Source organism: Petaurus breviceps, unplaced genomic scaffold (genome assembly GCF_028583685.1).
Source record: "Petaurus breviceps papuanus isolate PSGF00001 unplaced genomic scaffold, PetGlider_PUasm1.0 428, whole genome shotgun sequence".
Taxonomy (NCBI): domain Eukaryota; kingdom Metazoa; phylum Chordata; class Mammalia; order Diprotodontia; family Petauridae; genus Petaurus; species Petaurus breviceps.
In genome coordinates this window covers 214,178-231,054 of record NW_027186331.1, presented here as the reverse complement: position 1 = coordinate 231,054, position 16,877 = coordinate 214,178, and the positions used below count along the sequence as shown (strand labels likewise).

General features: G+C 41.7%; 1 protein-coding gene across 4 annotated transcripts in view; it reads right to left on the bottom strand.

The window, feature by feature from the left end:
- The window catches only part of LOC138171360 (solute carrier family 5 member 4-like), a 42,865-nt gene extending 37,635 nt beyond the window's left edge, over positions 1-5,230 (bottom strand). For all 4 annotated transcript variants that reach the window (XM_069100802.1, XM_069100804.1, XM_069100805.1 and 1 more), the window contains exon 1: positions 5,096-5,230. In XM_069100802.1, coding sequence (XP_068956903.1) covers positions 5,096-5,230 — 135 coding nt within the window. The remainder of the gene's footprint in view (positions 1-5,095) is intronic.
- Between the last annotated feature and the right edge of the window lie 11,647 nt (positions 5,231-16,877).

The window sequence follows — 16,877 nt, the reverse complement described above, 5'->3', positions numbered from 1 at the left end:
GTTTCCCTGGACTCTTTTGAGACTCAAATCTTAGCTGTGCAAGGTAGAACCTTCACTCTGAGAAGACCTTTGTTTTACACTGTCTTTATTTTTAATGGACCAAACGTGGTAGGAAGTCCATGGAAGGAATAGGGTCAGGCCCAGCAAGAGCAATGGTCACTTACTACTGAAAACTTGTGCATCTCATGACCTTCCCATCACCAACACTGTCTTCCATTGACCTAAATGCAATAAAGGTTCAAGGAGGCACCCTCACAGCAAACATTGGCATTTAATAGACTATCATTATAAGGAGAAAAGTCAGACAGGATCTGAGAGTGATGATGGTGATTTGTGGTGCAGAGTGTTGGACCGATCACACACTCATCCTCTCCATTCTGAATGTTACCATTAAAAAAGTGGAAAGAAGGCTAGGAAACTACCAGAAAATTGAATGTCAACAGATTAGAGTACTGCTCTGAGGTGGAAGACATCATTGCTAACTTGAAGGGAAAGTTGAGCCAACACACAGTTGGCAACAGTGTAGTAGAAAAGAAGTGGGTGCCTTTCAGAGATTTTGGTGTATAACACCACATTACTCACCTGGGCCAGAACACTCGCAAAAACTAAAATTGATTTGATGAAAATTATGAGAAAATTCCGAAGCTAAGTGAAAAATGAGAACTCCATAGGGTTTCCCAGCAGAAGAGGTCATCTAGCTCTAAAAAGGCAGTATTTAACACCATCAAAAGTAAAGGTCAAGAGAAGCTTAGAGAGAGACATGATTCTTGACTCCATAAGAAAGCAGATGAAATTCAGTTTTATGCTGATAATGACAATCCAAGGCACTTTAATGATGCACTGGAGGCTATTTATGGGTCAAAATCCTATGGTGCATCACAACTACTCAGTGCTGATGGATCCAGATTGATTAGTGACAAGAACATAATCCTGGAGAAGTGGACTGAACACTTCCATAGAGTTCTCAACAGATAATATCCAATCAATGTGAAAGCCATTGACTGTCTACCTCAGCTTGGAGGCAATACTTTTCCTGAAATTCCAATTGAAGAAGAGGTTTTGAATACCATTAGGTTCCTCTTGTGTGGCAAAGCACCTGGTGCTGACTTTGTTCCAGCTGAGATTTACAAGGCAACTGCTCATACAAAAGATAGATAGAAATTTCCAGGTTATGTATCAAGATCAGGTTATCCTTCAGGTGTTCAAGGATGCCTCCACCATCCATTTCTGTAGCGGTAAATGAAATAGATTGCCATGTAACAATCACAGAGGGGTCTCTCTCTTAGTCACTGTTGGCAAGATTCTTGCTAGAGTCCTCCTTAGTCATCTCATCCTTCACCTGGAAGATGGTCATCTATATGAGAGCCAGTGTGGCTCCAGAAAGGACCAAGAAATAATTGGTAGAGCTTGCTGCCTGACAACTCCAGGAGAAATTCTGGGAGTAAAAAAGAGTTCTAGACACAATTTCTCCATTCTGGAAGCAGAGCCCCACTTTAGCATGGAATTAAAAGTGAAGACATAGGCTGGAAAATTAGGAATACAGCAGGAAAAGTACCTGCATATAGAAAATTATTATGGTGGCAGAGAAGATTAAAACACAAACTTGGAAGAAGACAACATAGTCAAAACTGCTGCACTAAAAGCCTCAAAGAAAAATATGAATTGGTCTCAGGTCTTGGAAGAGCTCAAAAAGGATTTTTAAAATCAAGAAAAAGAGGTAGAGGAAAAAATGGGAAGAGAAAATAGAGAGATGCAAGAAAATAATGAAAAAAAGTCAATAGTGTGGTAAAGGAGGCACAAAAATACTGAAGAAGATAACACCTTAAAAAGTAGAAGAGGTCAAATGATAAAAGAGACACAAAAATCCAGTGAAGAGGAGAATGCCCTGAAAAGAAAAATTGATCATATGGGCAAAGAGGTACAAAAATTCACTGAAGAAAAGAATGTCTTTAAAAGTAGAATTTGCCAAGTAGAAAAGCTCCCAGAAAAAATAATTCCTTAAAAATTAGAATTGGGTAGGTGGAAGCTAATGACTTTATGAAATAATAAGAAACAATAAAACAAAATTTTGAAAATGTTAAAAATAGAAGAAAATATGAAATGTCTCATTGGAAAAACAACTGAACTGGAAAATAGATCCAGGAGAGTTCTTTTAAATATTATTGGACTACCTGAAAGTTGTGAGAAAAAAAAAAGCTAGACATCATCTTTAAAGTAATTGTCAAGAAAGACTGCCCTGATATCCTAGAACCATAGTGTAAAATAGAATTGAAAGAATATGCTGATCACCTCCTGAAAGAGATACTAAAATTGAAAACTCCTGGTCATATTTTAGCCAAATTCCAGAGCTTCCAGGTCAAGAAAAAATATTTCAGGCAACCAAAAAGAAACAATTCAAATATTATTGAGCCGCAAATTAAAATAACCCGAGGTTTTGTAGTTTCTACATTAAAGGACTGGAGGGCTTTGAAAATGATATTCTGGAAGGCAAAAGTTCTAGGATTACATCAAAGAATCACCTACCCAGTAAAAATGAGTGTAATCCTTCAGGGAAAAAATGAATACTCAATGACGATTATATAAAGATACAAATAGAAAAAAACTCTTTCAAGTGTTCCTGATGAAAGGATCAGAGCTGAATAGAAAATCTTACTTTCAAATGCAAGACTCTACGTTGCCATTCCAATTAAATTTCTAAAATATTATCTTAGAAAAAATAATAACAGGGTTCATTTAGAAGAGCAGAGGGTCAGGAACTTCAAGGAAACCAGAGAGGAAAGATGTGAAGGAACTAGGTTCTACAGTATCAGACCATAAACCATATTGTAAGGTAAGAGCAGTGCTGAAATGTAAAATGGATAATTTTGATTATTTTCAATTAAAATTTTCCTCTAAAAATAAAACTTACATAGCCAAGAATAGAGGGAATGTAGACAATTGGAAGTAAAAATTCTCATAGACAATCTCTCAGAAAGAATGTGACAGGACCAGAATGTTTTTGTGGTATAGAAAATGATAATCTGGTTGCATTTATAAAAATGTGGAAAGACTTGAACTTATTAAGGAAGATGTTATCCATCTTCAGAGAAAGAGATGACAAGCAGAAATAAGCATAGCACGGTCTTACATATATGTGTATGAGTTTGTATGTGTATATATGTTTATGGCTATCGATGTATGTATACTCATACAAATATATCCATGTTTCATTGTATCCTTCTCAGTGGGGATGCGATGGATAAATGGGGAAAATAGAGTAAAAGGTGCACAGAGGAGGACAAAATAAACCTACAAGGAAGCAAAGAAAATATGGACAGCTTAGAAAATAATGCATAGGACTTATTATATAGGTTTCCTTGAAATGGAAATTTGTTACTTTATATTTCAATGCTCTCATGTTCTGCTCTGTACATGCCATTTTTTTCTTATTTTGTATTCAAGTTTAAATAAATTTGAATAATTAAAAATAATAATAAATCAAATACAGGACTCAAGAAAAGCACAAAATAATAAACAGGAAAGAGAAACAATATGGGATTCAATAAGGTTAAACTGTTTATATTCCTATGTGGGAAAATGAAACTTATAACTCTTAAAATCTTTTTTCATCACTGAGACCATTAGAAGAAATATACATAGACAGAGGACATGGGTGTGAGTTGAACATGATGGGATAATTACCTTAAAAAAATTAAGAGATGTATTGGAACACTAATGCATTGTTGGTGGAGTTGTGAATTGATCCAACCATTCTGTTGAGCAATTTAGAATTATGCCCAAAGGGCTATAAAAATGTGCATGCTCTTTGACACAGCAATACCCCCTTCTAGGGTTGTATCCCAAAGGGATCATGCAAGTGGGAAAAGGACTCTTATGTACAAAAATATTTATAGCAGCACTTTTTGTGGTGGCAAAGAATTGGAAATCAAGGGGATGCCCATCAATTGGGGAATTCTAAACAAGTTGTGGTATATGAATATGAATGGAATACTATTGTGCTATAAGAAATGAGGAGCAGATGGACCTCATAATAATAAGGTGCAGCATCTTTTACCTGGAGATCCTAGCCTAAGGTAGGGGTGGGTCAGTTATGTTCTAATGTGGAAAGAGCATTAGATTGCAGTTGAAACACTTGGAATAAAATTCCAGCCCTGATATTTATTATCTATCTATTATTCTGGTCACATCACTTTACCTCTGGCCTCAGTTTGCCCATTTGTAAAATGAGAGGTTTGTACTAGATGACCACCCTTCACAAATCTCTGATCCCAAGCAGTCATTCAACCTTCATTTGAACACCTCCAGTGAGGCAGAAGGCAACACTTTCTGGAGCCAGCTCACCTCACTAGGAAGAGCATGATTTCTCTTCTTCATTTTACAGATGAGAAAACTGAGGTCTGAAGGAGAAACTTGAATACCTCCCTTTTCCACGAAGCTCAATGATTTATGGTAGCCCTTCCCTTAAGACTTCAAGATAGATGGTATAGAAAAGATTTTTCCTCATTTTACACGTGAAGAAACTGAGGTTCCTAGAGGGGAAGACACTTATTCAAGGTCCCACAAAGCTGCAATTAGAAAATCAGACACTTAAACAGGTCTTTCTACCCCACTGTGCTGAATACTTGAGACAGGACCCATTTTTCTTCTGTTTCTCTTCAATGGTCTGGCATATTGAATGCCTTGTCCTGTCCCCTGTTGAAGAAGGGGAGAAGGACACAGCACGCCAGCTGACACTGGAATACATTGATGACACTGTCTCAGTTTCCCCACCTCTGCTTCATTTCCTAAAACTCCCCTGTGCAAGAATAGACTTACTGAATATTAGAGCTGAGGGGACTTTGGAACAGAGGATGGCCAAGCACGATGACCTTAGAACACGGACTGTTACAAACAGGAGGGGCATTAGGAGGGGAGATGTCAGAGGCAGAAGTCCATCTCTTTCATTTTACAGTTGGAGAAACGGAGGCCCAGAGGGCTTGTGCCCCAGGTAGTAAGCGTTGTAGTAAGTGAAAGAGCTCCAAGTTCAGTCCCCTTGTCTCCTCCCCGTTATGCCCACCAGTCCCTTCCCTTGTCCTTGGCCTGGGTCCCCACGTACCCACAGCCCCACGGCGATGACCATTACGAAGTAGATGACAATGACTGAGATGTCCGCGGCATTCTTGATGCGGTCGGACGCGGGGGGAGGCGCGGGGGTCCCGGCAGAGACGCTGGGGCTCACGGTGACGTCCATGGTGGCAGCAGCGGCTTCTGTTTTTTCCTAGTCCTCGCAGGCGGGTCCTCACCCACAGACAGACCGTCCCGTGCGGTCCCGGGACTCGATCCCTGCCTCTTTATAGCCCCTGTGCCAAGGCTCGGTCTGCAATCCGAGTTAATGATCAGCCTCGATCTGGTTCGCCGAGGGGAGGGCAGAGAAGGAGGGCAGGATCCCGAGGGGGAATGGAAGAAGGGCAGAGGGGAGGAGGGGAGAACCCAGGTGGCCCGGAGTGTGTCTTTCCCAGTTTTGGGGTAGAGGGGGTGAAGGAACGGGGAAACTTCCTCAGCTTGTGGCCCGTGAAAGTTAACAGGTCTGTCTGGAGGACTGCGGAGGGAGAAGGGGGAGTGCTTCCCAGGATTGAAGGGATGTGGGGGATAAGGTTTGGGGGAGGGTAAATTTCATAGCAATAGTCTAGACCAAAGGACTGGTCCCTTCAGGCTCGTTGAGACTCATTATCATCGGAATTAAATTGGTTGGGGAGGGGGACGCGGCAATGCCGACAGAATTAAACTCTCACTTGAGCCCCCGATGCTGACCAGCGAGAACTCTCCTGATCTTACAGCAGCTTGTACCTCCCTGGACAAGGGGATGCCAAATGGAGCCTCATGGAACGGGGTCCTCAGAATACGTCCTGGTCACTCTCATCGTGTTTTAATTCTATGAGGTAGATCAAGGATCACCTCTAAAACCTCTAGCCCCTGCTCAAAGGTCCCCAGGGAGGCAGAGCCTGCCCTCCCACCTCCCTTAGGGGCAGCCCCGTCCTCTTTGGGACAGTGCTCTTTGATGTCAGGAAGTTCTTTCTGATATCAAGTCAAAATCAGCCTCTTTGCCACTTTACCCCCTGGCTCCCTGTGGTGTCCTCCTGGGTCCTGGCAGAGCAAAGTTCATTCCTCCTCCCCATGGCAACCTTTCAGATACCTGAACACAGATCCCATGAGCTTTCTCTTCACCAGGCTAAGAATTGCCATTTCCTTCAGTGGATCCTCTAAGAGTATGGCCTCAAGGCCCTTCCCCATCCTTGAAGCCTCCCGTGGCCATTCCGAAGCTTTTCAGTGTGCCCCTTTGCCCCTCCCTCACCAGTGCATCAACCAATTGTATTGGGCAAGATCTTTATCTGTGTGTGTATCTTTTCCCCCTAATTAAATGACATAATATAAAGCACTTTGCAAATCTTTAGTGCTACATAAATGCTGGTTATTAATAATGAAAAGAAATATCTTTATTGTAATGATAATTATAATTATAATAGTGAGAAAGCATGGCTAGATAGCTACAGCCGAGAAGAGGAACATCTGGGCTCGGGGTCTGACTGATAAACTGACTGTGTGACCCTGGACAAGTCACTTGCTTTTTAATGCTATAAGCCTGATGCCAAGAGCACGATGGCATAAAATCAAGGGAAAGGCAGGAAGATTAGTCACATTCCAAGGTTCTTATGACAGTCAATTGTGGCCTTGTCTCCAACACCACTCAGCAACTCCTCTTCAGCCATTAAAGCTCAACACTCCCCTGGCTTTGCCCCTTCTTACCCCTGGCTTCCCCTGCCTTCTCTTAAAGGCTTAAAACAAAGGGGACCAAGGGACCTAAAGGTATACCCACACTTGCTCCCGCAGACCCCTTTGCTGCAGGTGTCCCTTAGCTGACAGGATCTGCTCTTTCATGTAGTGACTGAGGAAGTCAGATACCTCTAGACACACTGTGAATTTGGGCTGGGGCTGGGTTGCATCACATACCTCATTATATTATCTCTTCCCCCAAACCCTTCCCTCATCCAAATCTTCCTATTACTCTCAAGGACATCAGCATCCTCCCAGTCACTCCAGCTCACAACCTTGGTGTCGCCCTCAACTGCTTATGCCCACTCACCCAATGTAGCCAACCAGTGGCCAAATCTTATCACTCGTTTTTCTGTATGTCTTGAATCCCCCCCCCCCCCCCCCCACTTTGTCCCAATTCAAGAAGCCAGCAGTGACACACCACACACTCAACTCTGGTCTTCGTCACCTCTTTCCCAAACTCTTCAATAACATAATTGGTCTCTCTCCACTCCACATCATCCTCCCCTGAGCTGAAAAAATGACTTTCTAAAGCACAAGCCTGACTGTCACTTCTGTATTCAATAAACTCCAATGGCCGCTATTGACTCTAAGGCCAATTATTATTTAATTTTCATCTCATTGTATTAATTTTATTTTTTGTGTACATTTTATACATGTGATAGAAGAGTAGGGTATCGAATGGAAGCTTACTATTTGGCTGACGTTGGGCAAGTCACTTAATCCCATTTGCCTCAGTTTCATCATCTGTCCAGTGAACCAGAGGAGAAAATGACATACCAGTCCAAAATCTTTGCCAAGAAAACCCCTGTTGGCTTCTCAAAGGGTTGGGTATAACGGAAAATGACAAATGACAACAAAGCACGTCTTTAATGTATGAATACGCATCCAGGTACATGAGTGAGTACATACATTTTTTTACACAAACATAAAAACTTGGAGAACACTGCCCTAGGCACTCCTTTAAGCCTATAAATTAAAGGGAATGTGCTGACCTGCCTTGATAAAGGGACTGCCCCCTTCTGGGAATGCCCTATACTCCCAGGTTTGGGCTCTATCCTTATTACTTTTATTATTTATTTATTTATTAGTATTCTTCCTATCCTTTCTAATGGCTATCAGAAATAGAAACAGACCTGGAAATAATATTCCATAAAAAATTGTCCAGGTAGCTAAAAATAACGTCTTGTAGTTCAATAAAAGCACTGGATTGTCCGCTCTTCCTCTGTAGGCTCACTGAAAGCAGCCTTGTTGTAACTCTGTGCAGATAGGAAAATAACTATGACTTATCCCCTGTCTTGTACCCAGATGACTTGGGTCTCCTCATCCAGGTCTCCATACTTTGACAACTTTTCATTTCTTGTAGTTTGGGGATTTTGAGTATGTTGGATATGATGTCTATGAACAACATGAACCTTAAGTTTGTAGCCTGTCCTTGAAATGTCCAGGAAATCATGGGAAACATTTGATGATAATGAAAAATCCCTCAAAATCCATGTCAGAAAGTGGTTGGAACAGCAAAGTAGGTGGAATGCCAGCCAAGGGAATGTACATGGGCACTGAGACTGTTAAAGTAGATGTGAAGGTGTGGCCAGAATCCTGGACTTCTCCTAAATTAGGCTCTGGAGACATCACTGATTGGGCTAGTCCCCCAGCCAGCAGGAGGAATGGAAGAAATAGATGGGGTTATCTAGGGTTGTAGGCTGCTCTTAAGTAAAACTGTTGTAAGCTTAGCATGATAGATAGCTTCTCTTACTTCTTTAGTTCAAATAAAGCAAGATTATTGTTGTTGTTAAATCCTGACTAACTCTTTGTGTCCTCATTTGGAGTTTTCTTGGCAAAGATACTACCCAAGGTCACCCAGATAGTTTACCATTTCCTTCTCCAGTGAATCCAGTGGATGCATTTTGTCAGGAAATCAGAAGTTAAGGGACTTGCCCAGGATCACAGAGCTAGGAAGTGTGTGAAGCTGCATTTGAACTTGGGTCTTCCTGCCTCCAGACCCAGTACTCTATCCACTTAGCCACCAGCTGCCCCCAAAGCAAGATTACATCAGGACAAATTAAAAAGTGCAATATCCTATGGGCTAGAAGTGCTTCAGTATTAATGGCTGAGCATGAGAGCCAGAAAAGCAGCAATGTCCGTAAAGTGACTTATGAACAGAAATACTTTCATTATGCATCAGGCTTATCTTATAACAAAAATGGAAACAGATCTCAGCCACCGTAGGCTAGGGCTCACTGCATGTTTTTAATGGTACCTTTAGGTCCAAGTCACACAACACCAAGTGGCCAAGTGGCACAGGGCAAACATGAAAAATAACTCCATTTCTAATGCTAGATCAATCAAAGTAAGGAATGAAATTTAGAGATGATTAAATCTGGAGAGCGGAAATTTGAAGACCCTGAGATAATTGGAATTCTCCATTCACAACGAGCTACAGGAATTATCACAAAGAACAAAATAGTATAAAAGTAATGCCCAAAGCTCCAATGCTTTGAAAAAGGATCTGGGCATGAATTAGTAGCAAGGAACTTCACCAGCTTACTCTCAGACACGAATGTATTTCTTAGCAAAAGGCATCACAATCTATTAGCAAAGAATGGGAATACCACTGACCGCTACACATATAGTCCAATTACAGCTTTAGGAGCCTTGCAAAGGATCAGAGCTTAGCTTACTTTTCCCAGAAAAACTTACAAGAAAAGAGTCCAGACAAGAGCAAAAGATGTATATAAAGAAATTCCAGGGCTAGAAATGACTGCTTGTTATCTATCTAGCAACTATTGCACAAGCTACCAGAAAGCGCCAAAACATACCTAATGACCTTTGCTGGTGATTGCAAAGCTTTTTGACTCAGTTCTGCACTCATTGCTCATTCATGTGTTTTAACATATAAAACAGACCCAAGTTTCTTGTTTTTGTTTTTTGGAGGGCAGGAAGGGCAGTTGGGGTTAAGTGACTTGCCTAAGGACACGTGGCTAGAAAGTGTGTCAAGTATCTGAGGCTGGATTTGAATGCAGGTCGCCCTAACTGCAGGGTGGGTGGTCTATTCACTGTGCCACATAGCCACCCCGGAGATGGGTTTAAGCCTGTGTAGCTCTGTTTACCCTTAAACTTTTAGCATCTCTCTTAAGAAGAATGAAGTATAACTTTCTTAAGCTGAAACAAAATGTTATATTAATTACTTGATGTCTGTAAGTGACATAAAAATTATATGGGGCTAAGGAGAAACAAATTAATCAGCTGTTTCATCAAAAATATTTGGAGGTGCGGCTATATAGCACTGGCCCTGGAGTCAGGAGAACCTGAGTTCAAATTCAGCCTCAGATACTTAACACAAGCTGTGCGACCTTGGGCAAGTTACTTAACCTCGATTGCCCTGCCCTTCAAAATGGAAATAAAAAATAAAAAAATAAAAATAGCATTTGAGTTGACCAGTATACATTTCTGAACTAGGAACAGAATAAAAGAGAAAAACAACCCCTACAGTCAAGGATCTCACAGTCTGATCAGGGAGGTGACATGCAAACAACTCTAGAAAAATGAGCTATATGCAGAAACAATTGGAGATAATTAACAGAGCACTGGCATCAAGCACTGGCAAGCTTGCAAAAGGTAGATTTTAGCTGAGACCAAAAGGAAGCCAGGGAAGGCAAAAGAGGGCGACAAGAAGCTTCACCTGGGGCCAGGACATTCTGCTTGGCAGCTCCCGAGTAGAAGTCACCCTCTTAAGACATGTGCCCAGTGGGAGAACTGGGGCACAAAATCCTGTCCCTCTGCTTCCCACTTTTCATTGAGCTCTCCCAGGATGTCGACTCTTAAATGGATATTTTAAAAACACATTTTTATTTCTCTCCTTGTTATACTCCTTGAAGACTGACTTATTTTTGAGTTTACATTCTCAAAACCATCACACTACTTGGCACATAGTAGGCACTTAATTAATGCTTGTCATTTGATTTATTACATCACAATCATTTCTGGAGATTTAAAAAAAACCAAAACTTTCTGCCCCTTCACCAAGATTGAACAAGGAACGATAAGTCCAGTAATGAAGCTGCTGCGAAATTAGGAAGGACTTTTATTTAATATTCTTACAAGAAACTTACAATCTAATGGGGAGAGACAACATGCAAGCAAATATGTGGAAAGAAAATTCAGTAGGAAATGATGGAAGGCACTAGGATTAAGGACTATTGGGGAAGGTTTACAGAAGAAGGGAGAACTTTAGTTGGGACTTAAGTGAAGCCAAGGAGTTCAGCAGATGCAGTTGAGTTCCAGGCGTGGGCGGACAGCCATAGAGAATGCACAGAGGTGAGAAATGGAGGATCTTGTTCATTGAACAGCCAAGAGATCAGGGTCACTGGATCAAAGAGAACATGTAGGGGAGTAAGGTGTAAGAAGACTGGACAGGGAGAAGTTATGAAGGGATTTGAATGTCAAAGAGAGCATTTTGTATTTGATCCTGGAGGCAATAGGGAGCCACTGGCATTTATTTTATTTTATTAATTTGTTTGTTTCATTTTAGGTTACAGGATTCAATTCCACAATTCCTTGAGTTTCACATTCTGTCCCCCTCCTTCCCCTCCTTCCCCTCTCCCCCCCATGGAGGCTTATAGTCAAGTACAGGATCTGTAAATACTTTCACATTATACATTAGTCAGGTTATAAGGACGGATTGTACCAGCTGGAATGAAAAATGGTAAAGAGGACATAAAACCAAATAGGAGAAGGAAAAAGATCAGGTATTCTGCTTCCACCTGGATATAAATTTAGTTCTTTCTAGTTCTTTCTCTGGATGCACATATTTCTCTCCATCATGAGTCTTTGGGGGTTGACTTATATCACTGCATTGCTGAGAAGAGTCCAGTCTATCAAAGTTGGTCATCACACATACGTTGTGTCTGTAATTGTGTACAAATTTCTCCTGGTTCTACTCTTCTCACTCAGCATCAGTTCTTTTAAAATTCTCCAGGTAAATATGAAGACCGTCTGCTCCTCGTTTCTTATAGCACAATAGTATTCCATAACATGCATATATGACAACTTGTTCAGCCATTCCCCAATTGATGGGCACCCCCTTAATTTCCAATTCTTTGCTACCACAAAAAGAGCTGCTATAAACATTTTTGTACATATGGGTCTTTCTCTCATTTCTATGATCTCTTTGGGATATAACCCTAGGAGTGGTATTGCTGGATCAAAGGGTATGAAAGTATTTATGACCCTTTGGGCATAATTCCAGATTGCTCTCCAGAAAGGCTGGATCAGTTAACAACTCCACCAGTAATGCATTAGTGTTCCAGTTTGCCCACATCCTCTCCAGCATTTGTCATTTTCCTGTTTTGTCATCTTAGCCAATCTGACTGGTGAGATGTGGTACCTCAGAGTTGTTTTGATTTGCATTTCTCTAATCAATAGTGAATTAGAGCATTTCTTCATGTGCTTATAGATAACTTTAATTTCTTTCTCTAAAAATTGCCTGTTCATATCCTTTGACCATTTATCAATTGGGGAATGACTTGTATTCTTATAAATTTGACTCAATTCTCTGTATATTTTAGAAATGAGTCCTTTGTTAGAGACATAGGTTGTAAAGATTCTTTCCCAATTTCCCACCTCCCTCTTAATCTTGGTTACATTGGCTTTCTTTGTACAGAAACTTTTCAATTTCATGTAGTCAAAATTATCCATTTTACATTTTATAATGTTCTCTAATTCTTGTTTAGTCATAAAGCTTTTGATACTGATACTTATGAGGGCTTACGGAAAATTATATCAAAATTTGGTTGCTCAGAGAAGTTCATAAGTATTGCTTGTCAATTCCATGACAGCATACTTGTTCAGGTCCTGTATATGGATGATGCTTTCCCACTCTCCCAGTCATCAATGGTGTGAAGCAGAGCTGTGTGCTTGCTCCTATGCTTCTAAGCATTGTTTTCTGCAATGCTGTCAGATGCCTTAGATAAAGATGAAAGTGTCATCAAGGTTAGCTATCGCACTGATGGCAAATTATTTACAACCAGACTAAAGCAGAGGGAGAGTTGATATGTGACTTTTTGCTTGCAGATGATCATGCATTCAAAGCAACCTCTGAGACTGAGAAGTAACAAAGTATGAACTGATTCTCTGCTACTTGTGCTAATTTTGGCCTAACAATTAACATCAAGAAAACAAAGGCTCTCCACCAGCCAGCACCACACCATCCACACGTAGAACCCTCAGTTATCCAAATGGAGAAATTATGAATGCTACCGAGCACTTGGCAATGTGCTCTTCAGGCATGTGCACATAGATGATGAGGTTGATGCACACTTTTCCAGAGCTATTCAGTGTTTGGGAGGCTCCAGACAAAAGTGTGAGAGAGAAGAGGCATTAGACTGCCTACCAAACTGAAGTTCTATGGTGCCATTGTCCTGCCGTCATTGTTGCATGCCTGTGGAACCTGAACAATATGCCAGTACCATGCCAGGAAACGGAATCACTTCCCTTTGACTTGAATTGGAAAGATTCTGAAAATCGCCTGGCAGGATAAAGTACCAGGCACTGAGGTCCTTTCTGGAGCTAAACTGCCAAGCAATCAAACTCTACTGCACATAATGTCACTCCAATGGGCTGGCCATGTTATTCAAATGTCAAATGTACGCTTGCCTAAAAGATTGTTTCATAGAGAACTCACACAAGGCAAGTGCTCAGATGGTGGTCAGAAGACGCAATACAAGGATGCCCTCAAAGTCTTTCTGAAGAACTTTGTAATCAATTGCATGACATGGGAGACTCTGGCAAAGAAGTGCATGGCATCAAAAAAGGCATTGTGCTCTCTGAGGGAAGCAGAATTGTAGTAGCTCCAAAGAAGCATGAGATGCACACACTCCGGTGTTTATATGGACTACTTGTGGCTGATCCATGGCAGGGCATTCTGAGCTCATATTGGTCCAATCAGACACACTGTAACTTGCCCCCAACATAGTGATGCCATTTTGGTCCTCTTCAAGAATGACGGACAGCAGCCAACCAGCACAAAAGTGCTGCTCCAAATATTTTGTTGTGTTGTGAACCTTTATCTGGGCCATTGACCTTCTTGGGGACTATACTTAGCTGAGAAATTGCTGAGTCAAAGGATATGGACAGTTTGGTCATTTTCTTGCATGATTTAAAAACTTCTCTCCAGAATGGTTGGATTCATAGCTCCACCAAGACTTTATGCATACCTGTCTTGACCCAGTCTCTCTTCCATTGATTATTCCCATTTTCTGTCATCTTTGTCATTTCTCATGATTTGATATAAAAATCAAGAGCTATTTTAATTTACATTGTCTTAATCTTACGGATTTAGAGCATATTTTCAAATAGTCATTCATAGTTGGAAATTCTTCTCTTGAAAAACTGTTTACTTATATTATTTGACAATTTCTTTAATAGGGAATGAGTTTTGTGTTATTCCCCTACATAGTTTGTATATGAAACTTTAATCAATCACATTTGATTCAATTATTTTTCTCATTGTGAAGTTTCTCTTTTTATACTATTTCCATAGGAATTAGTTTCAACAAAAGTCACTGAATTTTGTGTTCTACATATTGTTTATTTTGTCTTTTATGATTTCTTCTGATTTTTGATTGGTTAAGACTTCTCCCCTGAGGGCGGCCAAGTGGCGCAGTGAGTATAGCACCAGCCCTGGAGTCAGGAGGACCTGAGTTCAAATTCGGCCTCAGACACTTAACATAAAAACTAGCCATGTGACCTTGGGCAAGTCACTTAACCCCAATTGCCCTCCAAAAAAAAAAGAATTCTCCCCTGAGCCAGAGTTTAGACAGCAGGTTTGGGTGGTGGTTGTCATTATATTAAATCAGAAAGAGAGTCCTTTCCCCAGAACCTTATGTTCTGGGAGAACATTTAGTCCTTGACTCCTTAAACAATATAACAAAATAACCCCACAGATATCCAGTGAGGAAAACCTCAGTTATCTGGAACTCAACTGATCAGCATCTACTAAGTCCCTAGAAATAATCGTCATTACTGACCAGGAGGGAGATAAGATGTATAGTCAACACTTGGACCTTCGCAGTGTTTCCAAAGCCCAGAGGGTAAGCAGATACCAGGGAAGACTTACCTGGGAAGAGAATGTGGCTGATCATACCAGGCATCAACATGAGGAAGAGGTGGAGCAGCTTTAGGTAGGCACACAAGATGCAACCAGCCTTCACATGGGACAGGTTCTTTCTTGAGAGGCACCACTGAGCAATCACCTGCCAGAGAAACAGAAGGTGTGGATGGTTCCCTTACTCAAGTTAAAAGGTGACCCTGCCTATGGAGGGAATGTGGCCTCATTTCAAGCAATGAGTAGAAGTTCCAAGTAAGCAGCCTTCAGCTCAGTGTAAGAAACAATGTTCTAGCTTTAGAACTACCCAGAATTCTTGTACCAGGATGGATAGCTTAGGAGGTAGTTAGTGAGTTTCCCATCACAGGAGATATTCAATCAGAAGATGGACAATCACCTCCTGATAATGTTGCAAACAGGAATTTGGCATATGGTCCCTCAGACAGTGAGGTGGTTTGTTGCTGTTGTTTTCGCTGGCCAAAGCACAGCAATGGACCAAAGGGGAGAAATGGATCATGGCAGAGAAAGTATGATTTTGCTGAGTGTGCCCTGCCACACCTAAGCCACAGGTCACTTCCACCTTCCACACCCTCCTGCATATGTGCTGCTGGAGGAAAGTGGAAAACATTACGAAACTGTTCTGACCAGGTCACTTCAAATTTTTATTACACAACCTCAGCTGGGCCCTCACTGCTGCTTGGCAATCCTTCTATACCACCCTTAACATCTCCTGCTCCTGCTCCCAAAGTGGCTCTTCCAGACATTTTCACCCCTCTTCAAACCTCCCATTGTTCCTGTTCCCCCAGTCTCTTCAGCTGAGAACCTTAAGAATCACATTTTTATAGAATAAAATGGAAGCCATTCCTTCTGAGCTCCCTCTTCTCCCCTCTTCTTCATCTCCTATCACTCAAGTGCCTTCTGCTACTTCCTCCTCCTTGAAGCCTGAAGTGACCTTACTGCTTACCAAGGTTAACCCCTCCACCTGCTCAAGTGAGCCCATCCCATCTCTTCCAACACTTTGTCACCCTCACTATTTTGATTATCTCCTATTCTTCCCTGTTTATTGGCTCATTTTCTACAAACACGCCTACGTCTCCTTTATGCTGAAACCTCCTCACTTGATCTTTGTATCCCTACTGCTGTAGAAGACAGCCCCCTGTGCCCAGTCCCTCAGGCTCCCATCTGAGCCGTCAGCCTGGATTCCTCACTTCCTCTCACCCTGCCAAATCCACGCTGGTGCCAAGGCCTGTCTATTTCACCTGTGCAGCATCTCTCAGAGTCCCTTCTCTCCTCCAACACTGCTACCCTGTGGTACAGACCCTCAGCACCTCATGCCTGGACTATTGCAGTAGCTCTGGAGGCTCAGCCCATGTCAAGTCTCTCTCCAATCCAACCTCCATTCACCCACTAAAGTGATTTTCCCAACGTATGGGTACAACCATGGCACCCCCTATTCAATAAACCCCAGTGGCTCCCCATTGCCTCCAGGATCAACTGCAAATGCTGTTTGGCATTCAAAGCCCTTCATCACCTGGACCCCTCCTGCCTCTCCAGTCTTCTCCCACTGCCCATCCCATCTATGTCCTCTTCTATCCAGTGACCCTGGCCTCCTGGCTGTCCCAGGAACAAGACTCTCCATCTCTAGGCTCTGGGCATTTTCTCTGATTATCCCCTATGCTGGGAATGTTCTCCTTCCTCCTATTGCCCTCCCTGTCCTCCTTCAAACAGCAGCTAACATTTAACCTTCTACAGGAAGCCTTCCCCAACACCCTCAGTCCCAGGGTGTTCCCTCTGCTTATGATCTCCAATTATCCTGTATACAGCTTGTTTGTGCCTGGTTGTTTGCATGTTGTCTCTCCCCCATTAGACTGTGAGCTCCTTGAGGATGAGGAATTTTTGCTTTTTTTTGTACCATGAATACTTAGCATAATTCCTGGCACATAGTAGGTGAATAATAAATGTT